The sequence below is a fragment of the Ictalurus punctatus genome, chromosome 2 (assembly GCF_001660625.3).
Source record: "Ictalurus punctatus breed USDA103 chromosome 2, Coco_2.0, whole genome shotgun sequence".
NCBI classification, from domain to species: domain Eukaryota; kingdom Metazoa; phylum Chordata; class Actinopteri; order Siluriformes; family Ictaluridae; genus Ictalurus; species Ictalurus punctatus.
This window is the reverse complement of record NC_030417.2, coordinates 8,759,918-8,786,322: the sequence shown is the minus strand read 5'-3', so window position 1 is coordinate 8,786,322 and position 26,405 is coordinate 8,759,918. Positions and strand designations below refer to the sequence as shown.

General features: G+C 41.3%; 1 protein-coding gene across 2 annotated transcripts; it reads left to right on the top strand.

Annotated features, from left to right (window-relative positions):
- Positions 1-512: 512 nt before the first annotated feature.
- txlnba (taxilin beta a) lies at positions 513-25,174 on the top strand. Of its 2 annotated transcripts, none has more exons than XM_017493806.3 (10): positions 513-665; positions 1,307-1,571; positions 3,343-3,434; positions 4,372-4,536; positions 13,740-13,934; positions 17,040-17,159; positions 17,544-17,618; positions 23,116-23,208; positions 23,422-23,517; positions 23,598-25,174. In XM_017493806.3, exons 2-10 carry the CDS (start codon positions 1,310-1,312, stop codon positions 24,978-24,980), a joined length of 2,481 nt encoding a protein of 826 aa, XP_017349295.2. In that variant the 5' UTR covers positions 513-665; positions 1,307-1,309; the 3' UTR covers positions 24,981-25,174. The 2 variants fall into 2 exon arrangements, with proteins under 2 accessions (XP_017349295.2, XP_017349287.2); XM_017493798.3 differs by lacking the exon at positions 17,544-17,618 and adding an exon at positions 17,392-17,466.
- Positions 25,175-26,405: the final 1,231 nt, after the last annotated feature.

The window sequence follows — 26,405 nt, the reverse complement described above, 5'->3', positions numbered from 1 at the left end:
CTAAACTGCCCAAAAATCATTTTAGTCATCAACATAAAATATTTTTATATTTTTATAAAAAAAAAAAATATTTAATGAATATTTTATAAAAAAAAATATTTTAAAATATTTAGACATGCAGGTTAGCAATTGCTGTTTATATATAAAACATTGGAGGATCTTTTTACTGACGGTATTCCTACACATGGATAAGTGATATTTAAAAGAAAGTGAAAATTTTAAGATGGCCAATTTTAAGAACCTAATCTAATCTAATCAGCCTTCAGGAAGATACTCATTCTAGTGCAATTTCTACTTTAATGACTCATGTTTTTTTTAAAAGAGACTTCTAGGCTTTATCGCAACCCCATACGTCTTTGGAAACATGGTCTAAGAAATATGGTCTAAAATGTCCTTTGCAAAACTTTGAAGGACATAATAACAAGCTCCTCATGTGAACTTCTGAAAAGCCAGAGCGGGCCAGTTTTCCTGGGGAGGCCAGATCTCTGCAGCGGCCAGAGTCATGTTCCAGTCAGAGGTTATTTTAAGGGTCTTGTCTGTCACAGCTGTTGTCTCAGGCATCAAAGTGCTTCTGGAATTTCTTCACCTTTTTCTCTCCGCTGGTAGTGTGGACAAACTGCTCCATTATCCTCTCTTCCTCTCTGAACAGAAAAGCTACAGATTTTGTAAGTACTCTTTAAAACTTTACAGAGCAAAGCTTTAATATTGTACTAATTATATATCTACACATAGCTCATGTTGTATTGCAGGGTGGTTATTGTTGCTGTGATGGTTTTCTCATCGAGGCGTGACATTGTGTCTCTTGTCTGTATACTGAAATTACATGATACACACTGTATAGAGGAGAAGTTCAAACGCAAAACAAACATGATCAGGATTTAATGTTGCTTGAGTATACATTACTTAAACAATAAATTCCCATTTAGGACTGCCAGTTAGTATAAAGTAGTAGCCTGAGTCACTGAGGGTATCTTATTTTTTCCCTATTTAGAAGCTCCATAAATAGAGCTGTGTGTTTGGACTATGCGCCATGTGGCTGAGGGGTGATGGGTGGAAAAAAAAGCTCTGTAATGTGATAAGCAGCAATAAGGCAATAAAGCCACTGGATAAACAACGTTTCAGTTTCTTATTCAATTTCTCCTAATGCAATGCAATGGAGTTTATATGAACAAGAAGTGCCTTTTAGTGCTGTAATTCCAGGGTCCTTTTAAACTTTAAGCTTTCTTGTACATTTCTCGTACATCTTGTTCCATTGTACCATTTTCACAGACCATGGGTGGTGGTGGGGGGGTAATGTGTTTATCAGATAATGGAGAACAGTTCTCAGCCATCTGCTGACATCAGCAACCAGGTCAGTGGTCTTGAGGAGAAACCTGAGGACCCAATGGAAGTCTTCAGCAGGCAGCTAGAGGACATCATCAACACATATGGTTCTGCATGTAGCTTGATGGAAGAGAAGATTTCCAACTTGGAGAAAGATGAAGAGAACCTGGATGAAGAGACCATGGCCAAGGGGGTGAGCAGCAGCCCAGAGACAGAACAGACAGCCAGTGTGCTCCTTGAAGGACTTGGTAAGGAACATGGTTTATCTTTGTTTCTTTATCTTCTTTAGTTAAAAATTCTTTTAGGAATTTTTATGTTTATAAGACTTCAATTTATTTAAAAAAAAAACCAAACAAACAAACAAAAAAAAAACTATGGCTAGAGTTTGCTTACAGAGATCCTATAGTTTGCCCATAATTACATTAAGATTTATTTACACTTGCCAGCTCTTCTATCTGATCTATTTTACTTATCATGACACATACAAAGGACATCAAAACTAGATAAAATTGGCCTACTGTAGGCTTCCTGTTAGCTGGAACCAGTCTTGACGTTCTCCTCCCCTGACAACCGCCACTCTCTGGATGTTTTTTGCTTTTCGTACCATATTGTGTAAACTCTAGAGAAACTCTAGAGTAGTGTGTGAAATCCCAAGAGATCAGCAGTTTCTGAAATACTCAAACCAGCCCATCTGGCACCAGCATCCATGCCATGGTTAAAGTCACACTTCAGATATTACATGATTTGAAGGTAGATTTGGTGAGTGCCTACAACTACAACTCAAAAACAGCATGAAAAGACCTGAAACTAGTCCAAAATACAGTATTCTGACATTTTGGAGTTGTTGAATATAAGGGAGGAGACAGGGAGCAGTAGCTGGAATTACTGTTAATGTTAAGAAAGTGTTAGATAACTATTTAGTGTTTACCATCTACAGGTTTATTTGTTTTTTCATTATTTGGGAGGTTTAGACTTGTCCATACATTGAGGTTTGAACAAGATGATGAGTCAAACATACCTCCAAATCAACCTCCAAATCAAAACACAAAAGCCCTCTTTTGCGACAGCAATCTCGGTGTCCAGATTTGAACCTGGGCTCAGAATTAATGTGGATGGTCTATTTGCACAAAACTGAAAATATGAAGGAGCTTAAAATGTTCCGCATAGAGATGTGGATCACGATCAGTCTCCAAGCTCGTTAGAGAGGAAGAGACTCACTGTTATTCTCTCCATAGCAGGCAGCACAAAATATTCATTTTAAGGGTGCTGATAATTATGAAACCATTTACATTAACAGCATTTAGCAGACACGCTTATCCAGAGTGACTTACATTTATCTCATTTATACAACTGAGCAATTAAGGTTAAGGGCCTTGCCCAAGGGCCCAACAGTGGTAGCTTGACAGTGCTCGGATTTGAACTCCTGACCTTCTGATCAGTAAACCAGAGCCTTTAAACACTGAGCTACCACAGAAACCAGTGTCTTGAGGGAAAAACATTCATGTATGAAAAGAAATGACCAAACCATGTCCCTGTAAGTTTCTGTGCATGTTCTTCCTGTGTCTGTGCGGGTTTCCTCCAGGTTCTCCTGTTTCCCCAAAAACATGCCAGTAAATGGACCAACTGCTAAATTGCCTGAGGTGTGAATGAGTGTGTGAATGCTGCGAGGGTGTGAAGGATGTGACCAGGCACTTACTGATGATGAATGAATGAATGATTATTGCATGTGCATGTTCACCATACATAGTTATTCATTACAATTAAAACATACAATATATTGTATGTAGTGCAGCAGAAAACCCTCATGAATGAAAATGTAGATGAGGCTACACAGGATGTAATAACATATTTCACCCAATATGACCTTCAAGGCATCAAGGACCCAACATTTACCCAGAATTACATGGCCCATGGTTATTAAACTCATGGCTATTTCTTTCTGACTTGTACACGCTAAAATGTGTTCATTTCCCTTATTCTCCTGCACCATTTATTCATTACTTTGCTGTGTCTGTACAGGTACAGAAGCTTCACTCCTGCTGCAAAGCCTAAAAGATCTCATCTCACCGGAGGAGAAGCTGGAGACAGTGTTGAGGAAATATGCAGAGCTGGTGAGTGTTCAGCTCCAAGGAGCAAAGCATACACCTTCCTTTCAGCAGATATAAAGGCATGATTCCCAAAAAAATGGCACTTTCCAGTACAGTTTCCCATACAGCTACAAAGGGCACATACAGTTCATACACACGAGTTATAAAGCCTGAATGTATTGAAAGGTTCAACATCTCACTGAAAATGGAGTACAAAAGGTAGCACAATTCCAACGAGCATAGAGTAAAGAATAGACAAAGCTAGCATTAAGCTGAAATATACAAAAGTGGGTGTCAGGTCTGACACTATGGGCTCGAATGTGCCGCCACTGTCACCAACATTCTCTTCTAAAGAGATAACATCATTCCCGATCCACCAAACTTCACACTGCATCTGGTTCTCTTCCAGGAAATCCCAGACAGGGAGGGACAGAGAGAAACACACACAGAAAGCCAAAAAACATATCCAGAGATGTAATGAATAAGAACAATGTAGTGAAAGTCAGGAGACAAACAAATAGAATACAGTATATAGCTTAGTGAGCTACCTGAATATGGAGCAAACAGATAAACATGAGACTTTTACTTACTTTCACTGACAATGAAGCATTGACAGTGTAGAAAGACAGATTTGCATTCTCATGCTCTCTGAAGAAGTAATATATTCCAGAAATGAAAATCTCCAGGTTGGTAAAACACATACCCATGATCTCATACAGATTTCTTTCTTCTAAACAAATAAACTCTAGATATATTTTTCCTCAACTAACAAGCTACTACTGTAGAGCAAGACATGCCTCTGGGGTGGGACGTATAGAGTTCTACAGAGTATTTTATTGGTTATGACTGAATATGAAGTATAACATAGGGGAATGACAATTTTGATTTCAGCAGCACATTAAGTAAAACCTGTGTTAGTTAAAGGTTAAATGTCTGGAGTGATCTGTGTGTGTTTGTGTAGGTGAAGGAGCAGAGGGGCGAGCAGGTCGAGCTGCTTAAGAAGAGACAAGGCCTCCTGGTTAAACAGAGGGACCAGCTCCAGTTAGAGCACAGCCAGGGTCTCCTGGCACGAAGCAAGCTGGAGATCCTCTGTCGTGAGCTGCAGAAGCACAATATGACCCTGAAGGTGAGAAAGCCCAGTCCAGCTCTGCTGAAACGTCCTCTAAAATCAAAGGTCACCACTTTTCCAGTGATTTTAATATGTTCTTGTGACAAGTGGGTGTTACTGCGGGAACAGGTTTATTTCTCGGGTTTGTCATTGAGTTTCAACATAAAAAACACTTTGTCCAATAATGGGATTAAATAGATGTGGAATATAAACTGTTTGATTTAAACAAACATGAGGTCATTGCTCTGTTCTTTTATCACTGATCTGATGTCAGTAATATAAATAAATACTTTAGATGAGTTAATACTCTGTGTATAAATCAGCTATATTTTTAGAAATATTTACAGATAAGAGTTTCAGTAATTCTCATTATTTTTATGTCAGTTTTCTGAGAGAGTGAGAGAGAGCGAGAGAGAGAGAGAGAAAATAAGTGAGACATGAGGTGGAAAGTGTCACGTAATGAAGCCTGAGATGGAAGCAAGTGCAGATTTGGCAGTTTAATAAAATAACATGCCCAAGGGACCAGGCAGAAATCAATAAACAGACAGGCAGAGGTCAGGCGATCAGGCAAACAGTCCAAATGAGTCAAGGCAAAAAGATGAGGTCAAAAACAAGAACAAAGTCAAAACCAGAATAAACAAAAAAAGATCAAAAACAAGAACAAAGTCAAAAACAAGAACAAAGTCAAAACCAGAATAAACAAAAAAGGCTTGGTAATGGCAGATACAAAATTGAATGCATACTTCGCAATGCCTTTGTGAGTGAGAGAGTTTCTTAAGTAGTGTGGTGTGATTGAGATTGTAATTGGGAACAGGTGTGTCTGATTAGTTCTCAAGAGAAGGTCATGCGACTGTGTGTAGCTTTGGGAGCTGTAGTCATGGGCCATGTTTGTAGTTCTTGATGCATTCTGGGAAATGGAGTTGCTGGTTTGTCATGACATGATAGAAACCCCCCCCCCCCCCTCTCAAGGGGCACCAATAAACACTCCCTACCCCGGTGGTCCTAGCCCTCTGGGCAAAATGTTCACACAGCCCCTCAGGTTCCAATGCAGGCATTGTCCAACAAGTAGCAAGTTCCTCGAGGAGCAGACATGAGGCTGGGGCTGGTTCGCCGAGGTCATTTGGCAAGACCTAGACTTGGGAAGTTGTGTCGTCAGCTTTAGATAGGGGCTTGACTTGGTGGGCAGTCTCGTCTGCCTTTCTTGAGTGTGGAGCAATGTCTTCTGTCGAACACGAAGGCAGTGGGATGTCCTCAGCAGCATGGGAAAGTGGAGTGACGTCCGTAGAGAAGCCTGGCGTAATGACGTTTGAGGCAGAGTACGGAAGCAAAGTGGAGCTCTTGGCTGCAACAGGAAGCAGAGAAACATCCTCGGCTGCAACAGGAGGCAGAGAAACATCCTCAGCTGAACAGGGAGGCTGAGCAGTGTCCTCAGCTGTATAGGGATGCTGAGCAGCATCCTCATTCGAGCAGGGAGGCTGAGCGTCTTAAACCATTGACTCTGGAGGCTGAACTTGGTTAGCTGTGTCAGCAGACTCAAGTGCAAGCAGATCCATGATGTCGATGTTGGCCATGATGTTGACCTCAGACTGGAACGTGGCTTGGGAGGCCATCTCCTTGACCTCAGACAGGATCATGGCTTGGGAGGCCATCTCCTCGACCTCAGACTGGAACATGGCTTGGGAGGCTGTCTCCTCGACCTCAGACTCGAACATGCTTTGGGAGGCCGTCTCCTCGACCTCAGACTGCAACATGCTTTGGGAGACCATCTCCTCGACCTCAGGCTGGAACATGGCTTGGGATCTCTGGCAGGGGCTCTGCAGTGGAGAACACCTCATGGATCTCAGGCTGTAGCTCTAGAGATGAGGGCATCACATTGACCTCCGGCTATGGTTCGGGGGCAGGTGAGATCACTTCATGGGTCTCAAGCTGGAGCTTTGGAGATGAGGGTGCCACGTTGACCTCTGGCAAGAACTCTACAGGTGAGATAGCCTCATGGATCTCAGACTGGAGCTCTGAAGATGAGGTTGCCACATTGACCTCCAGCTGGAGCTCTGCAGGGGAGACCACCTTGTGGGTCTCAAGCTGGAGCTCTGCAGGGGAGACCACCTTGTGGGTCCCTGGCTGGAGCTCTGGAGAGGAGGTTGTCATGTTCACCTCTGGCTGTGGCTTTGAAGAGGAGGTCACCATGTTGACCTCTGACTGGAGCTCTGGAGATGAGACCACCTCGTGGGTCTCTTGCTGGAGCTCTGTGGAGAAGGTCACCATGTTGACCTCCGACTGGGGCTCTGGAGCTGAGTTCACCTTGTTGACCTCATGCTTGAACTAAGGAGATGAGACCACCTTGTGAGTCTCATGCTGGAGCGCTGGGGAGGAGGTCACCATGCTGACCTCCAACTGGGGCTCTGGAGCTGAGGTTCACCTCCAAAAGGAGCTCTGGGAAGGAGGTCGTCACATTGACCTCCGGCTGAAGCTTGGCAGGCGAGTTCACCTCTTGGGTCTCTGGCTGGGGCTCTGCAGGGGAGACCACCTTGTGGGTCTCAGGCTGGAGCTCTGAGGATGCAATCACCTTGTAGTAGGTGGTAAATGGCCTCGCAGGTTCACTCATGAGACTGGCCCTCTCCAAAAACTCATCCAGGTTGGGGGTGTACTCTGGACTCCCAAACTCCTTTATCAATAGTCCCACAAATTGAGTTACATTGTGAAGACCCTTGGATTCTGTACCGGCCACATGCTCTGCCCACTGGCAAGCTTGGCCAATGAGCCAAGCTCTGAACCCCAACCACTGCCTCTGGACAGGCATGGGGAGCACGAGGCTCAAAAAATGTAATTGGCAGTCGAACAGAAAATTCCCAGGGCAGCCAAAACATCCATCGTAAGGCTCTGGGGGATCCCTGGCAACCCATTGAGGAAGCTTGATAGAATTGAGTCTCGGTATGGTGTTCTTTATTACCATAGCGTGATGTCTCCTTCGCTTGCCTGCTGCTTCCATGTTATGGGTGACGTATTCTGTCACGTAATGGAGGCTGAGATGGAAGCAAGTTCAGTTATGGCAGTTTAATAAAATAACAAGTCCAAGGGATCAGGCAGAAATCAATAAACATAGACAGGCAGAGGTCAGGCGATCAGGCAAACAGTCCAAACAAGGCAAGGCAAAAAGACAAGGTTGAAAACAAGAACAAAGTCAAAATCAGAATAAACAAACAAGGCATCAAGGCTTGGTAATGGCAGAGACAAAATGTAACTGAACGTATACTTCGCAATGGCTGTGTGGGTGAGAGTTTTTCTTAATTAGTGTGGTGTGATTGACATTGTAATTGGGAACAGGTGTGTCTGATTAGTTCTTAAGAGAAGGTGGGAGTTGTATTCATCGGCCATGTTTGTAGTTCTTTGTGCATTCTGGGAAATGTTGCTGGTTTGCCTTGACATGACAGAAAGGACTGAAAATGTTTTACTGATGTGAACGTAGCTCACTACAAACTCAAAGAGTAAACTAACTTATTATATACCAATGAACAAATGTCACCTGTCATAATGTCACATTGGACATACGAACCTGTCACAGGTTCGTAGGTACATTGGTATACACTGCTGATTTTTATTTTAAATAATATAAATGGTAAACATGGCTATAGGGGGAAAGATATTGTAAAAGAAACTCAATAGAAGCTAATGCATACTGTTAGGTTTATTCAATTAAGACATAGGAGATTCATATTAAAGAATGAAAGGCTCAAAATCCAAAATAAATGAAAATGGGAGCAGGGCTTACCACACAGAAGTAGGTTATCCAGGTACCTGGTCCAGAATCACATGATTAAGCCACATGACCACACCAACATGGAGGGATACCAACCACCCAGTGACCAGCCTCCTCACCTCAGACCCCTCAGCTCCTACTAACAGAGAGAACAGAAATCAGTTATGAAAAGGATGAGGAATACCAGCTGGCCCCAAACAAGAAAAACAATATAATACAGTGTCCAAACAGTCAGACTGAGCATATACAAGCACAGCAGATTGGAGCAACAATGAGGAACATCCAACTTAATTCCCTCCTTAATTGTTTAGACAGCAGTAGAAAGCAGTATCCTGGACGCGCCAGAGAAACAAATCTGAAAAACAACACACTATTGCACTATTTAGAAACAATTCACGTGTAAAAGAAAACTAAACAAACATGAACCATGTCCCTTTAAGTTTCAGGGCATGTTCTCCTTGTGTCTATCTGGGTTTCCTCAAGGTTCACTATAAAGAGAATTCTGGCATAACAGCACCAAGAGCAACATCAGTAAACTCTGCTAAAAATAAACACTAAGGCCTAGAAACACATGAATTAGCAAATGGTAACGCTAAAATAGCGAAAGTGACCCCATCATTAAAGAAAATTTAAGGAAAAATGTATAATAAGGCTCATGTCACAGTTTCCCTTCAAACCTGTTATCATTTTCCAGCCTGCACTCAACCGTGTACTTCATTATTTAAACATCAATTTTAAAAAATGCCATTAAACTCCCATTTGTTCTTTATCATATCTTAAATAAATAACATTCTTGAATATTTCTAGAGAAATTGTGCAGTCCCATGTCATATGGTACACAAGAAATACTGTAGTGGAAAAAATACTGTAGAGGAAAGTGATAGGATTATCCTGTTTAATTTCTAATGATCCATTCAAATCATAGTTATACAGGATATAATCTGACTGTAACGGGTTTGGGGGAAAAAATCACAGTTTTTCAGATGTTAATGCAAAAATAATAATTTGTTTATCAGCCTGGAGGTGAGGAAATATGTTTGTTTTTTAATGTTAAAACATGTCATATGAAATGCAGCTATGCAGTATAAAGTACACCAGTTCGGGACAAAAGCCACCGATTCCTGAGAATGTCCCTTGATTTTAGACTAGCTAAGTGAATTAACTGAAATCCCACTGTAACCTCTGGACGCACCCTAGATGATCCATCCAACACTCCATTCTAAACAGAGTATCCTATGAGAAACAAAAGCTCAGTAAAATCCAGACCTAAGATCCCTGAATGGACCAGGTGGAGTTGGGGGTCTTAGTGATGTAGCAACACCACACCCCATGAATGGGGTGAATGGGGATGAACATTCCCGTGTTGATTCTGAAGACATACTCTCACTGAGCTAAGTGAAATGCCAGGATGTTTTTACATCACTAAGATGCTGTTTTTACCTGGTCATTTCATGCAGCTTGTATCTGGATTTGAATAAAACAATTGCATTACATTCTCATTAAATTTAAATACCTTCCAGCGTTGTTCCTTATTTTTAGTTGTTTTCCGCCATACTCAGAATTAGCGAGTATCTAATACTGAAATTCTATACATATTTAACCACTATTCAGTACATACATGAGAGTTACATACACGGGAAGGAGTTTGATCGATTCTGACCACCAGGACTTTTTTCTGAATGGAGCATAGAGACATCGCTTATCTATAGCAGATATGAACACAGTACAAGCGCCCGGTCACTGGCCATGATTTCTTTACAGGACACATTCCTATTATTTTATTCATTCAAAAAATCAAAATAGCAAATTAAAAGCATGATAAAAAAGCACTTACATCCAGCACACACATCACTATTTCATGACCTGTGTTTAGTGTCTCGTGGCTGCATTAAGGAGTATGTATCAGAGCTCGATATTTGAAATAAATAAAATAACAGGTCATGCTGGATAAACTGCTATTCTATTCTATGCACTGATGAATAATGAGTGTGTTGTATTTTGTTAAATTAAACCAGTGATTAATGTGATCATTACAGCTAGGATTGTCCATGCAGTAATATATTTTGATATTTATTTCACATGAAAGTGGTCATATTTGTCTTTTTTTAACATTGTTTCTTGGGTTTACATTACATCGTAGTAGAAGAATGAGAATAATTGTTATGTAATCCTTGTAATGGAGGTTTAGGATGGATGCACGTGCAGTTAAAGACGTTTATTAAAGAGAAAGGCAGGCAGACAAATCCAAACAGTAATCAAAGCATGGTCTAATTACATTCAAAAGGTCAGGCGATCGGTAAATGGGCATAAACAGGGCTAGGCTGGAATCAAAACAAGAAACGAGAAACAAGGTCAATAACATGAAATGAGAAACGAGAAACAGCCGCTTAGTAAAGAGGTAAACTCAATATTGCGCAAAGTGCACAGAGACACGAGGGGTTTAAATGACCAACGTAATCATGGCTACACACAGACAGCTGAAAACAATATTGAAACACCTTCGGAAAACAACCAATGACTAAACAGGGATGGAGACAGAACATAATCATAACAAACGCACATGTCCAAAGTAAACAAAATCACTGTCATTGAACACCGAAAAGCATGCGTTCGCTGAGCATCAGCAGACTCAGGCGTGAGCAGAAATTGGTGGTCCGTGTCTGCAGACTCGGGCGTGAGCAGAACTTGGTGGTCCGTGTCAGCAGACTCGGGCGTGAGCAGAACTTGGTCGTCCTTGTCAGCAGACTCGGGCATGAGGAGAACTTGGCCGTCCTTGTCAGCAGAATTGGGCATGAGCAGAAGTTGGTGGTCCATGTCAGCATAATCGGGCACGAGCAGAACTTGGTTGTCCGTGTCTGTAGACTCGGGTGTGATCAGAACTTGCTTGTTCTGGAGATGAAATCGCCATGTTGACCTCCGGCTGTAGCTCGCCAGGTGAGACCACCTCATAGGTTGGCTTCAGGCGTGACCAGGACCTGGTTGTCTGTGTCAGCAGACTCGGGCGTGAGCAAAACTTGGTTGTCTGTGTCAGCAGATTCAGGCGTGAGCGGAACATGGTTGGTCATGACGACCGACTCTGGCATGAGCATAGTTTGGTTGGTTGTGATGTCGGCTTCAGGCATGAGCAGAACCTGGTTGGTCGTGACATAGTTTTCTGGCATGATGAGAACTTGGGTGGTCGTGTCAACAGACTCTGGTGTGAACAAAACCTAGTTGGTTGTAACGTCAGTTTCAAGCATGAGGAGAACTTGGTTAGTCATGTCTACAGCCTCGTCGATCTCAGACTGGAACTTGGCATGGGAGTTCGCCTCGTCGAACCTCGTACAGAAACGTGTCTTGGGAAGCCATCTCTTCGACCTCGAACAGGAACGTGTCTTAGGAGGCCGTCTCTTTGACCTCGGACAGGAACTTGGCTTGAGAGGCCGCCTCTTCAACCTCTGACAGGAACTCAGCTTGAGAGGTCATCTTTCGACCTCGAACAGGAACTTGGCTTGAGAGGTCGTTTCTTTGACCTCTGACAGCAACTTGGATTGAAAGGTCATCTCTTCGACCTCTGACAGGAACTTGGCTTGAAAGGTTGCCTCTTCGACCTCTCACAGGCACTTTGCTTGAGAGGTTGTGTCTTCGACCTCTAGCTGGAGCTAGGCAGGTGAGACTACCTCGTGGATTCTGAGCTAGAGCTCTGGAGCCGAGGTCGCTACATTGACCTCTGGCTGGAGCTTGGCAGGTGAGACCACCGCATGGGTCTCAGGTTCAAGCTCTGGAGATGAAGTCACCACATTGACCTCCGGCCTATAGCTCGCCAGGTGAGACCACCTCATAGGCCTCGAGCTGGAACTCCGGAGTAGAGGTCGCCACGTTGACCTCTGGCAGGAACTCTGTGGGTGAGACCCCCTCGTGGGTCTCCGGTTGGAGCTCCGGAGCCAAGGTTGCCATGTTGACCTCCGGCTGGAGCTCGGCAGGAGAAACTACCTCATGGATCTCAGGTTCGAGCTCTGGGGAAGAGGTCACCATGTTGACCTCTGGCTGGAGCTCTGCAGGTGAGACCACTTTGTGAGTCTCATTTTGGAGCTCTGAGTAGAAGGTCACCCAGTTTGCCTGCTCATAACAGGTAGTGAACAGCACGTCAGGTTCATCTCTGAGGCAGGGCTCCACCAAAAGATCCTCCAGGACTGCCCTGGATTCTGGACTGCCGAACATCATCATGAATAGTCTCACAAACTGAGTTACCTTATCCAGTCCGTTGGATCCCATGGCTGCTAGACACTGTGCCCACTGGCGGGCTGAGCCAAAAAACCGGGACAATGTGAACCTTATCCAATGCTTCTCACTGGGTTTGGGGTCCGCTAAGCTAGAAAAATAGATCACAAGAAAATATTCAGGATCGCCTGACAACCCATCATACTGCTCCAGGAGATCTACTACAGTCCACTGCGGGAACTGGATCGAATCCACAGGTGGGACGGTTTGCTTGGTCTTCCTAGCGTGATGTCTCCTCCGTCTTCCTGCTGCATCCATGTTGTGGTGCAGTATTCTGTCACGTAATCCTTGTAATGGTGGTTTAGGACAGCTGCACATGCAGTTAAAGACGTTTATTAAAGAGAGAGGCAGGCAGACATATCCAAACAGTAATCAAAGCGTGGCCTAATAACATTCAAAAGTTCAGGCGATCGGCAAACGGGCATAAACAGGGCTAGGCTGGAATCAAAATGAGCAACACGGTCAATAACATGAAACGAGAAATGATTAACAAGATCAATAACATGAAATGAGAACCGAGAAACAAGGTCAATAACATGAAACGAGAAACGAGAAACAACCGCTTAGTAAAGAGGTAAACTCAATACTACGCAAAGTGCACAGAGATATGAGGGGTTTAAATGACCAATCATGGGTAAACACGGACAGCTGAAAACAATATTGAAACACCTTCGGAAAACAACACTGAAACACCTTCGGAAAACAACCAATGACTAAACAGGGGTGGAGACAGAACATAATCATAACAGATGCATGTGTCCATAGTATACAAAGTCACTGTTATTAAAAATCAAAAATCATGCATTCGCTGAGCGCTCGCACACCTGGCTAGTGCACTTCGGTTTTCCGAGCTTATTGCAGCACTGACTCAAGGGGAAATCGTTACAATAATAGCTATTTGTTATTGAAAAACTCTGACACATGACTTATATAAGACTGAAGCTTATTTTGTCACTTTGCAATTTAAAAGATAAAATAGATTTTAATTTTTTAAAACTGAGAAACTGAGAAACAACAGGCAAAAATTGCTGGAATTTTCATAAATGTAAATGAACCAAATCTGGGCTGTCAAGGCACATTTATCTGAAAGTAGTAATATTCCAAAAAATATTCCATTAAAGTATAGAATATTCTATGTTTTCTTGAGCTTGAGCAGTGCTTTCTTTGGACATTAAACACTGCAGTTATCTGTGTTACACCATAGGAAGACATGCTGCAGAAGTGCCAGGAGGATGAGAGGAAGCGAGCGGAGATCACCAGTCATTTCCAGAACACAGTAGTGGACATCCAGGCCCAAATTGAGCATCACAGCAACCGCAACAACAAGCTGTGCCAAGAGAACAGTGAGCTGACAAACAAGCTCACCTCCATCATCCAGCAGTATGAGAAGAGAGAGGAGGTACACACACACACACACACACACACACACACACGCGCACACACTTAAAAACTACACTTAAAACTAACTTTACAGCAGGCAAACTGGTCTTTAAGAGGTCAGGTGTGTAAATTAATATTTAGGAACACTTGTTATATTTTCTTCATTTGATAAATTATTCCACTGTTCCTTGCAAACCTGCTCCAAATCTATCAGATTGGGATATCAGGTATCTCCTGTGCATAGTCCTCTTCAAGTCATTCCACAGGTACTAAAAAGTATTTAGATCTGGGCTCTGACTGGGCCCTTCCAAAACACTGATCTTCTTCCTCTGAATCTGTTCCTTTGTTGACTTGGAGTTGTGCTTTGGGTTGTTACCCTGCTGTAAGGTGAAATGTTTCTTCATCTTCAGCTGTCTAACAGAGGCCTGCAGGTTTTGGGGTAAAGTAGATTGGTATTTGGAGCTATCCATGAATCCCTCTATCTTAACTAGAGCCTCAGTCTCAGCTGAAGAGAATCAGAACCATAGCGTGATGCTGCCACCACCATGCTTGACCGTGGTTCTGGTGTTCCTTGGATGATAAGCTTATCAAATTTATCTTTCAGAATTATGCCTAAGAAGTTCTACCTTGGTCTCATCAGACCATACCACATCTTGCCACATGATTTGGGATGATTTAGGTGGCTTGGATGTTTTTGTTTTTGTTTTGTTCTTTCATAAGAAATGGCTACCCTACCTCATCACTCAGAAATGTGAAGAGTACAAGAGATTGTTGTCACATGCAGGGGGTGATCAGTACTTGTCAGATATTCCTGCAGCTCCTTTAATGTTGCTGTAGGTCTCTTGGCAACCTCCTTGATAAACTTACTTCTTGTCCTTTCATCAGTTTTGGAGGTCCTGTTCTTGGTAATGTCCCTGTGGCGATGATGGCCTTCACAGTGTTTCATGATTCCATCTTGGACCATGTTTTTTAAATTCTTTTGTACCCCTCCTGATGGATACCTTTCCACAATTACATCCTGTGAATGCTTTGTAAGCTTTTACAATCTATCTGAGGTGGCAACTGACTGTTAGACACACTTTATAAGACTCTTTACATAGCATTAGTTCAAACAAACAACTGGGCAACACTGTTTTATCAGTATTATCTCCAGACTAACAGAAGAACCACACCTAATGACCTGAATTATGATTGAACAACAAGAAGATAGAAAGATAGTCTCTAGAAATATGTTTAATCTTTAGCAGTTTCAAACCTGAATTTTTCCAGTCAGACCCACTTTATATTTATATATTTATACTGTGTATGAAGAACTGAAAACCTAATTCACATTTACATTCAGGTGGCATCGAAATAATAGGAAGGCGATGTTCAGTCATCATCACAAAAATATTCATAATAAAAGATCATGTACAGTTAAGGGCTGTACTGTATGAGAGACTGTGCATCTGCCTCTCTATCTACAGAAACACATCCTTACCGGGTCTCAATTTATGCCTTATTTAATGACAGGCTAGTCTTACTCTATCACACTGAGAGCTCTCACACACTGCTGTGCATTATGGGTAGAAATAAACAGTGCAACGGCATTTAGTACAGATCACTCAGCACTGAATAATGTAATCTTTACTGCCCCCACCTGTTTCTGGAATATAAATGCGAAGACATATAGAGCTGTAATATGGCATGGACTATTGCATGTAATACATGTACAGTTTTCTGTCACTTTTATTATTCAGTAGTAAAAATATGTGAAGTATTGTGCAAAAGTTTTAGGCACCCTATTTGTTTTAGTACAAACTTTGTTTTTATTTAATGACTTCTATGTTATCGAGTCAGTACAAAAACACTCTAGATTTCCAAACATTAATTTTCCAGCACAAAATGAAATGTGACAGAAATGTGTATGTCAGTAAATAAAGCAGCGTATTACGTAAGAGACCACTTTCCAGACAAAAAACACAATGAAGGTTGATGATTTTCACTGCAAAAATAAGAAGCGAGTGCGCCAGTCAAAGCCTCCAGAAGAACCATGGCTGGTTCTGCAAGATGCTCAACAACACTTACAGCTCATTTCCCTATAAAACTGCACAAATTTTACCTGGGATTACTTTTTTTTCTTTTAAAGCAAAAGGTCATTATAACAAATATTGACTTTGTTTCATTTATTACTGTTTACTATTCTTTATAGTATTTCTTTTAATGTAGAAACATTTCATTTGATTATTTTTGAAGGCATCTTTTCTCCACAGCATTTCTTTGCATGTGCCTGAGACTTCTGCACAGTACTGTATATGTATATCCTTCACCTATGCTGAAAAAGAATTCTGCTTTATGAGTTGGCATTAAGTCAGACATATGCATAAAGCGTATTGCTTATTTTAATCAGTTATAACTATGATTTTTAATTTATTTAACATGAGTTCATGTAGATGTAGTACTTACAGTGAATCCCAGTTCATTCTAAAATCCAGCTTCAAAATATTTGTGTTGTGTGAGGATGTAGGATTGTTGTACATGTACACTATGTGGCCAAAAGTATGTGCACCATCACACCCATACTGAATATGGTTCTTCCCCAAACTGTTACCGCAAAGTTTAAACCACACAATTGTATAGAATGTCTTTGTATGCTGTAGCATTACAGTTTTCCTTCACTGGAAGTCCCAAACCTGTTACTGTATGACACAAAGTGCACAAAGCAAGATCCATGAAGATGTGGCATGGTAAGGTTGGAAGAAAGTGGAAGAACTTGAGTGTCCTGCACAGAGCCCTAACCTCAAACACCACTGAACACCTTTGGGATGAACTGGAACTGGAACTGGTGCCTCCTCACCATCCCAACATCAGAACCTGACCTAAAACCTCACAAACGCTCTTGTAGCTGAATGAACACAAATCCCCACAGCCACGCCCCTAAATCTATTGGAAAGCCTTCTGAGAAGACTGGAGGAGATTATTATAACTGTAAAAGGGGGAGTAAATCTGGAATGAGATGTTCAACAAGCACATACTGTATGGGTGTGATGATCAGGTGTGCACAAACTTTTAGCCGTATAGTGTATCTCTAAAAGAACTCCACTGTGCTCTAATGATAGATACTTTCTCTACGTCTCCAAAACAGAGCTTAGAGAAGATATTCCAACAGAAGAATCTTCAGCAGCAGCTGTCAGATGCCAAACTGGAAGAAGCTAACATGCGTCTTAAAGAAGCTGAGGAGAAGCATACGAGGGAAAAGGAATACGTGAGTTATGCAACACTCTTTGCCTCTGCTCTTTAAGTAGAAACAGCACTGAGACTATGAAATGTGATGAGGAATTATATTTATTTTTACTTCCTAGGATTGCTAACTGATTTATGATGCTAATAATGAATGAATGGATGAATGAATGAATGAGTAATTAGCATGGTGTATGCATGGAGAACACAGACAGTCTGGAGGACCCATGGTAATGTCTCACTGTCTTTGTTGCTAGTTGCTTAAAGAAGCAATTGAAAAAACAAAGAAATGCGTCACAATGAAGGAGCAAGAGTTGCAGATGAAGAAGCAGGTAAAGTGGAGTGCTTTGTCATTCTCTCTCTCTCTCTCTCTCTCTCTCTCTCCTTGTGTTTTTGTGTGTAAGCGCAGTTACTGTCTCACGCTGCGGAGTGGAAGCTACAGGTTAAAGAGCTGAAAGAGCAGAACACAGTGATGCAGGCTCAGGTGAATATCCAATTTAGTGCTTAATGATCTACTTTTTAAACCACCCACATAGGAGTATGTGAGTGAAGGGGAGTCAATACACAAGGCCCAGAGATAAGAATTCATTATTACATGATAACTTTCACCCGGTTCAACTGGAAAATAAGAAGCTTCCTATTAATTGCTCTTTTAAAAGACAAGCTAATGTTCTTGACATGATGAAACTATGAAGTTATACATATGACACAGGAGGAGAGTAGTGTAGTGAAGTGTAGTGTAGTGTAGCATAGTCTAGTGTAGCGTAGAGTAGTGTAGCATAGTGGGGTGTAGCATAGTGTAGCATAGCATAGCGTAGTATAGCATAGCTTAGTGTGGTGTGGCGTTGTGCAGTGTAGCGTAGCTTAGTGTGGTGTAGCATAGTGTAGCGTAGTGTGATGTAACATAAAGTAGCATAGCATGGTGTAGCGTAGCGTGGTGTAGTGTGGCATAGAGTAGTGTAGCGTAGCATGGTGTAGTGTAGTGTAGCGTGGCATAGCGTAGTGTAGCGTAGCATGGTGTAGTGTAGTGTAGCGTGGCATAGCGTAGTGTAGCGTAGCATGGTGTAGCGTACAGTAGTGTAGCGTAGTGGGGTGTAGCATATTGTAGTGTGGCATAGTGTAGTGTGGTGTAGCATGGTGTAGCGTAGAGTAGTGTAGCATAGTGGGGTGTAGCATAGAAAAGTGTAGCGTAGTGTAGAGTAGTGTAGTGCCTGATTAATGGGTGTGTAGATAATTACTGCTGGTATGTCTGAAGCGATAGATAAGCCAAGTGGTGAATTTGCCAATAAAATACAAATTAAACCATTTTTAACATTCATTTACTTTAAACTTTAGATCGTTAAACATGTGGCTAATTTACCTTTATTATCATTTCACAAAAAAGAATGAATAAAATATTTTTATTCATCCATCTTCAGCAGCTACTTTATCCTGGTCAGGGGCATGGTGGATGCAGAGCCAAACCCAGAGCCATACACACACACACCTACACACACACACACACACACACACACACACACACACACACACACACACACACTATGTGCTGCTATACTATAAGTATTATTTTGCTATATTTATATTTGAGTTTTACTGAAATTAAATACTTGTACTTTTACTCCTTACATTTTTGTTTAGATCTTCAATGTACTTGTTAAAAAACTCAAAGCCAATAACTGAACACAGCACATCACATCAATCACATCACATCAATTCATCCTTCGTTGACCTTCTCAGGCTACACAGTGTATATGTGCATCTCAAAAAATTAGAATATCGTGGAAAAGTTAATTTTTTTCTGTAATTTAATTCAAAAAGCAGAACTTTCATATATTCTAGATTCATTACACATAAAGTGAAATATTTCAAGCCTTTTTATGTTTAAATCTTGATGATTACAGCTCAGAGCTCATGGAAATCAAAAATCCAGTATCTCAAAATATTAGAATAAAGAATTTATAATACAGAACTGTCAACCTTCTGAAAATTATGTTAATTTACGCACTCAATGCTGGGTCAGAGCTCCTTTTGCATGAAGTTCTGCATCAGTGTGGCGTGGCATGGAGGCAATAAGCCTGTGGCACTGCTGAGGTGTTATGGAAGTCCAGGTTGCTTTGATAGCGGCCTTCTGCTTGTCTGTATTGTCGGGCCTGCTGTCTCTCATAGATTCTCTATGGGGTTCAGGTCAGGCGAGTTGGCTGGCCAATCAAGCACAGTAATACCATGATCAGCAAACCAGTTACTAGTAGTTTTGTCACTGTGGGCAGGTACCAAGTCCTGCTGGAAAAGGAAATCAGCATCTCCATAAAGCTTGTCAGCAGACAGAAGCATGAAGTTATCTAAAATCTCCTGGTAGACGCTGCATTGACTCTCGACTTGAGAAAACACAGTGGACCAACACCAGCAGATGACATGGCACCCCAAATCATCACTGACTGTGGAAACTTCACACTGGACTTCAAGCAACTTGGATTCTGTGCCTCTCTACTCTTCCTCCAGACTCTGGAACCTTGATTTCCAAATGAAATGCAAAATTTACTTTCATCTTCCCCATGATTGTGGTTGTGTGTACTGAAACAGACTGAGAGATTAAAGGCTCAGGAAACCTTTGCAGGTGTTTTGAGTTAATTAGCTGATTAGAGTTCTTCTCAGGTCGACATTTCTGTATTATAAATTGTTTATTCTAATATTTTGAGATGTTTTTAATTTCCATGAGCTTTAAGCTGTAATCATCAAGATTAAAAAAAAAAAAGGATTGAAGTATTTCACTTTATGTGTAATGAATCTAGAATATATGAAAGTTCCAGTTTTTGATTTTTCCACGATATTCAAATTTTTTGAGATGCACTTGTAGTTCGCACTGTAGCTATCCATGCGTGTGTGAAGATAGATAATCCACATGCCTGCAGTGTGGAAGCTGAGGATGAGTACCCCGGCTCTATCTCACTAAAATGTTTCAGTACGCTGGAGTTAATGAAGACTCATATAAACTGAGGCGCCTCCTTTACCTCAGTCATGAACTTCAGTTAATTTGAAAAAATTAACCTGGTTTATTTGCAAAAAATCAGGTTAGACTAGCATCGATTCTGGTAGCTAACTTAATTGGCTGTTCTATAAAAAATTCAAGCTGATGGTAAATATCAGTTATTAACATAATGTTATACTTCTGATTAATTAATTAGCGAACTGTGTGGTGTTAGTCATGCATATGAGCAGCAAACGTACTGAGACAGTGATGTTTTCAGGCAAAACAGCATAGCTACTTTCAAACAAAAAACATTTGTACATAAGTAATAAGTAACTTTTCAACTGAATTTCATCAGACATTTACTCTTTTATATATATATATATATATATATATATATATATATATATATATATATATATATATATATATATATATACAGTGGGGGAAATAAGTATTGGATGCATTAACATTTTTTTCAGTAAATATATTTCCAATGAGGCTATCCACATGAAATTTTCACCAGACATCAGTATTAAATCAAGAAATCCAGAAATATAAAGAATTCACAAGATTAAAGTCCATAAATTAAGTTATGTGTAATAAAACGGAATGACACAGAAAAAAGTATTGAACACGCTAACTGAAATTTATTTTATACTTAGTGGAGAAGCCTATGTTTGTAATGACAGTTTCAAGATGCTTCCTGTATGAAGAAATTAATCGGCCACAGTATTCAGGTGTGATTTTGGCCCATATAATATATCCAAAAAGTATAATTTCAGCTAGTTCTTTGCCTTACCTTTCCTTGGAGAACTGCTTTTTCTTAGCGTGTTTAATACTTTTCTCCTGTGTCATTCCACTTCATAACACATAACTTTATTTATGGACTTTAATGTTCTGAATCCTTTATATTTCCAGATTTTTTCAGTTAATACTGCTGTCTGGTGAAAATTTCATGTGAATAGCCTCATTGGAAATATATTTACTGAAAAAAATGTTGACGCATCCAATACTTATTTCCCTCACTGTGTATATATACAGTATCTCACAGTGAGTACACCCCTCACATTTTTGTAAATATTTGATTATATCTTTTCATGTGACAACACTGAAGAAATGACACTTTGCTACAATGTAAAGTAGTGAGTGTACAGCTTGTGTAACAGTGTAAATTTACTGTCCCTTCAAAATATCTCAACACACAGACATTAATGTCTAAACCGCTGGCAACAAAAGTTAGTACACCCCTAAGTGAAAATGTCCAAATTGGGCCCAAAGTGTCAATATTTTGTGTGGCCACCATTATTTTCCAGCACTGCCTTAACCCTCTTGGGCATGGAGTTCACCAGAGCTTCACAGGTTGCCACTGGAGTCCTCTTCCACTCCTCCATGACGACATCACGGAGCTGGTGGATGTTAGAGACCTTGTGCTCCTCCAGCTTCCGTTTGAGGATGCCCCACAGATGCTCAATAGGGTTTAGTCCATCACCTTCACCCTCAGCTTCTTTAGCAAGGCAGTGGTCATCTTGGAGATGTGTTTGGGGTTGTTATCATTCTGGAGTACTTCCCTGCGGCCCAGTCTCCGAAGGGAGGGGATCATGCTCTGCTTCAGTATGTCACAGTACATGTTGGCATTCATGGTTCCCTCAATGAACTGTAGCTCCCCAGTGCCGGCAGCACTCATGCAGCCCCAGACCATGACACTCCCACCACCATGCTTGACTGGAGGCAAGACACACTTGTCGCCACAAACGCTTGACACCATCTGAACCAAATAAGTTTATCTTGGTCTCATCAGACCACAGGACATGGTTCCAGTAATCCATGTCCTTAGTCTGCTTGTATTCAGCAAACTGTTTGCAGGCTTTCTTGTGCATCATCTTTAGAAGAGGCTTCCTTCTGGGACGACAGCCATGCAGACCAATTTGATGCAGTCTGCGGCGTATGGTCTGAGCACTAACAGGCTGACCTCTCACCCTTTCAACCTCTGCAGCAATGCTGGCAGCACTCATACGTCTATTTCCCAAACACAACCACTGGATATGACACTGAACACGTGAACCCGACTTCTTTGGTCGACCATGGCGAGGCCTGTTCTGAGTGGAGCCTGTCCTGTTAAACCGCTGTATGGTCTTGGCCACCGTGCTGCAGCTCAGTGTCAGGGCCTTGGCAATCTTCTTATAGCCTAGGCCATCTTTATGTAGAGCAACAATTCTTTTTTTCAGATCCTCAGAGAGTTCTTTGCCATGAGGTGCCATGTTGAACTTCCAGTGACCAGTATGAGGGAGTGTGAGAGGGATGAGACCAAATTTAACACACCTGCTCCCCATTCACACCTGAGACCTTGTAACACTAACAAGTCACATGACACCGGGGAGGGAAAATGGCTAATTGGGCCCAATTGGGACATTTTCACATAGGGGTATATTCACTTTTGTTGCCAGCGGTTTAGACATTAATGACTGTGTGTTGAGTATTTTGAGGGGACTGCAAATTTACACTGTTACACAAGCTGCACACTCATTACTTTACATTGTAGCAAAGTGTCATTTCTTCAGTGTTGTCACATTAAAAGATATAATCAAATATTTACAAAAATGTGAGGGGTGTACTCACTTTGGTGAGATACTGTATATATACGTATATATATATACATATATATATATATATATATATATATATATATATATATATATATATATATATATATATAATTTAAAAGCATATTCACAACAATAAAAAGCACAAGCATATTCAGAGACATCTTAGCTTTACTGGATATAGACCATTTCACATTTTTATGACTCAGGAATCACTATGAAGGCACACGCACACACACACACACACACACACACACACACACACACACACACACACACACACACACACACACTCACACTCACAGCACAGCATTATTTCTTTTCTAACGGTGTCTATAATGGATGTACTCTGAGAAGCTCAAACAATCCTAAACATTTGCTGTTTTTCTTCTCCTCCACCCTTTCTCTTGTAGCTCGTGTTGTACTCTCACAAGTTTGATGAGTTTCAGGCTACACTGGCCAAAAGCAATGACGTTTATACTGCTTTCAAACAAGAGATGGAAAAGGTTTGCTGCTTTACACAGTCACATATTTTAAATGGTTACAGCTGTATTTGAAATATGATGTGCTGTAAACTAATAAACATAACAATAACAATAATGCAGTATAGCCGGTGTGTTTAAACTCTTGATGGCAATCCATGCCATGTATCAAGAACAATATTTTTACACTAATTCTTTTCATAGTTATTATGTTAATCATGTCACCCATCTACTTAGATGACCAAGAAGATGAAGAAGCTGGAGAGGGAGTCAAATGTGTGGAAAATACGCTTTGAAAGTTGTAACAAAGCTCTTACTGACATGATTGAGGAGGTAACCTGCTGTATTTTGTGTATTTTTATTTGTTCACCAATTCTGCACTGAGCTAATCTTGTGACATTGCCTTCCAACAGAGATCTGAGAAGGGCAAAGAACTTGAGCTCTTTACTGTGAAGATCGATAAGTTGGAGACTTTGTGCCGAGCACTACAGGAGGAGAGGAAAATCTTGTACGACAAGATAAAGGAGATCCGCATACAAGCTATTTCAGCCTCAGCAACTGTGATGGAACTTGGTGAGGAAGAGATTCCAGAACTCGACCAGCTGCCAGTCTCAGAGCCGGTGCGCAACCCAGCGCTTACAGCAGAGATGGAGAAGTTGTGGAAGGAACAAGAACGTCTGCAGGAGTTTGCAGCCTCATTGATGGCCTCAACTGCAGATGAAATGGAGGGCTCTGACAGTGAGGAGGAATCATCTGAGTCTAAACAACTAGTTCCTCTTGTTCCTGTGCCAAGTAAACCAACAACAGTTAAGTTAGATTCCTTAACAGAGGAACACGGTCTGGAAGAAGGTATTGAAGAAGTACATAAATCAGATACTACACTGACTCCTAAGGGAGTGAAAAGTGAGGCAATCCAATTAGAGGCCAAGCATGAGTCCAATCAACAGGAGAAAGAAGCACCTAAAGCAGAACCACCCAAAGCAGAACCACCTAAAGCAGAACCACCCAAAGCAGAACCACCCAAAGCAGAACCACCTAAAGCAGAACCACCCAAAGTAGAACCACCCAAAGAAGAACCACCAAAAGCAGAACCACCAAAAGCAGAACCCCCCAAAGAAGAACCACCCAAAGCAGAACCCCCCAAAGAAGAACCACCCAAAGCAGAACCACCCAAAGAAGAACCGCCCAAAGCAGAACCACCTAAAGCAGAACCGCCCAAAGTAGAACCGCCCAAAGAAGAACCACCAAAAGCAGAACCACCAAAAGCAGAACCCGCCAAAGTAGCACCACCCAAAGAAGAACCACCCAAAGAAGAACCACCCAAAGCAGAACCACCCAAAGTAGCACCACCCAAAGAAGAACCACCCAAAGCAGAGCTGAACAAAGTACCAACTAAAAATGTTGCAAAAGTACAGCCAATCAAGCAAGAGACACCCATGCAAAAATCTAACAAGCCAAATTCTGTAGGCCACAAACAAATGAAACCCAAAGAAGTAAAAAGATTAACAGTTCAAGCTGAAGCTCCTAAAGTACCTTCTAGCAAAACTGAACTTCATATGGAACAAGACCCCAAAGCTGAGTCTGCTAAAGAAACTTTAAATGCAGAAGTGGAGCCTATAAAAGTAGAATCTCACATTGCGGAATCACCTGCACCCAAGGCATCTACTACAACAGCAGCAGCAAAACCACTAAATGGAAAATCCCAGGAGGCCACTCCCAGTGCTAATAAACCCCACCCCAAGAAACAGGGCTCCTCTAAGAAGAAAAGTGCAGCTAAAGGTGCTAAGAAAAGCTGAGCGAAGGAACGTAATGGACTGTATGATTCCAGTCATTTTCACTGATTCCTCATTTTCTCTGCTGTGGTGTGTATTTGTGTGTGTGTGTGTGTGTGTGTGTGTGTGTGTGTGTGTGTGAGTGCAGTGCTGTGTGAGGCTTTGTATCTATATACTTTTTTTCAAAAAAGTTTATTAAAGAATCTTGATAAGTGTTATTATCTGTGTGACATACAGTACCAATATTTGTCAGAGACACTGTCCAACATCATACTGGGGACATGAACAACATCCATTTCAAAACCCATCACAATCTATAGCTCTGGTATACCTGATGATTCCTCGCCATGCGGCAGTTACCATGGCAACCACTTATAAAAAGCCATGCAGCATAAGCCAGCCACTATATTCCAAGCTCTGTGAACCAAAAAAGCCACACTTGCCTTTGTGTGTGTGTGTGTGTGTGTGTGTGTGTGTGTGTGTACAGGTGTGTGTTCAGTTTTCTGGTGAAATACAACAGCTCATCTACAAATGACAAGAATCTGGAAAGATTTGTTGGCATAGCAACTTGCTAAAGAGCTTGCAGGCCATTGTTAAGTATGGACATGATACACACACACACACACACACACACACACACACACACACACACACACACACACACACACATACACAACATGATGTTGATTACAGTGGTAATATTCAAAAGAAAGGAAAGAATAATCTACAGAAAACAGATTTCCATGACATTTGACAGAGGATGTGTAAAGAGAGAAAAATCTGTGTGATTCCTCAAATCATTTTCAGTTTTTCAGTAGTGTGGCTGTGAAAGAGGGAAAATTACATCTTTTTATTATATATTATATACTGTAGTGTAGTGAATCAGTAGTGATGTACCTCGTCTCCACAAGCAGAGGAGTGTGATATAGCGGATAATATTAAAGTCATGTTAGGAAGTAAATTGTAAAGTTTTGTCACACAAGAACTACAGTGTCCTCCACTAATATTGGCACCCTTGGTAAATATGAGCAAAGAACATTGTAAAAAATTGTCTTTATTGTTTAATCTATTGTTTAAAAAAATTACAAAAATACTCTGCTCTCATGGATATCAAACAACTGTAAACAAAACTCAGGTTTATAAAAAAAAAAAAATCTTTGTTAAATATAGGTGTGCAACAATTATTGGCACGCTTTTAGTCAATACTTTGTGCTACCTCTCTGCCAAGATAACAGCTCTGAGTTTTCTCCTATAATGCCTGATGAGGTTGGAGAATACATGGCAAGGGATCTGAGACCATTCCTCCATACAGAATCTCTCCAGATCCTTCACATTTTGAGGTTCACGCTGGTTAACTCTCCTCATCAGTTCACCCCACAGGTTTTCTATGGGTTTCAAGTCAGGGGACTCGGATGGCCATGGCTGGACTTTGATTTTGTGGTCAGTAAA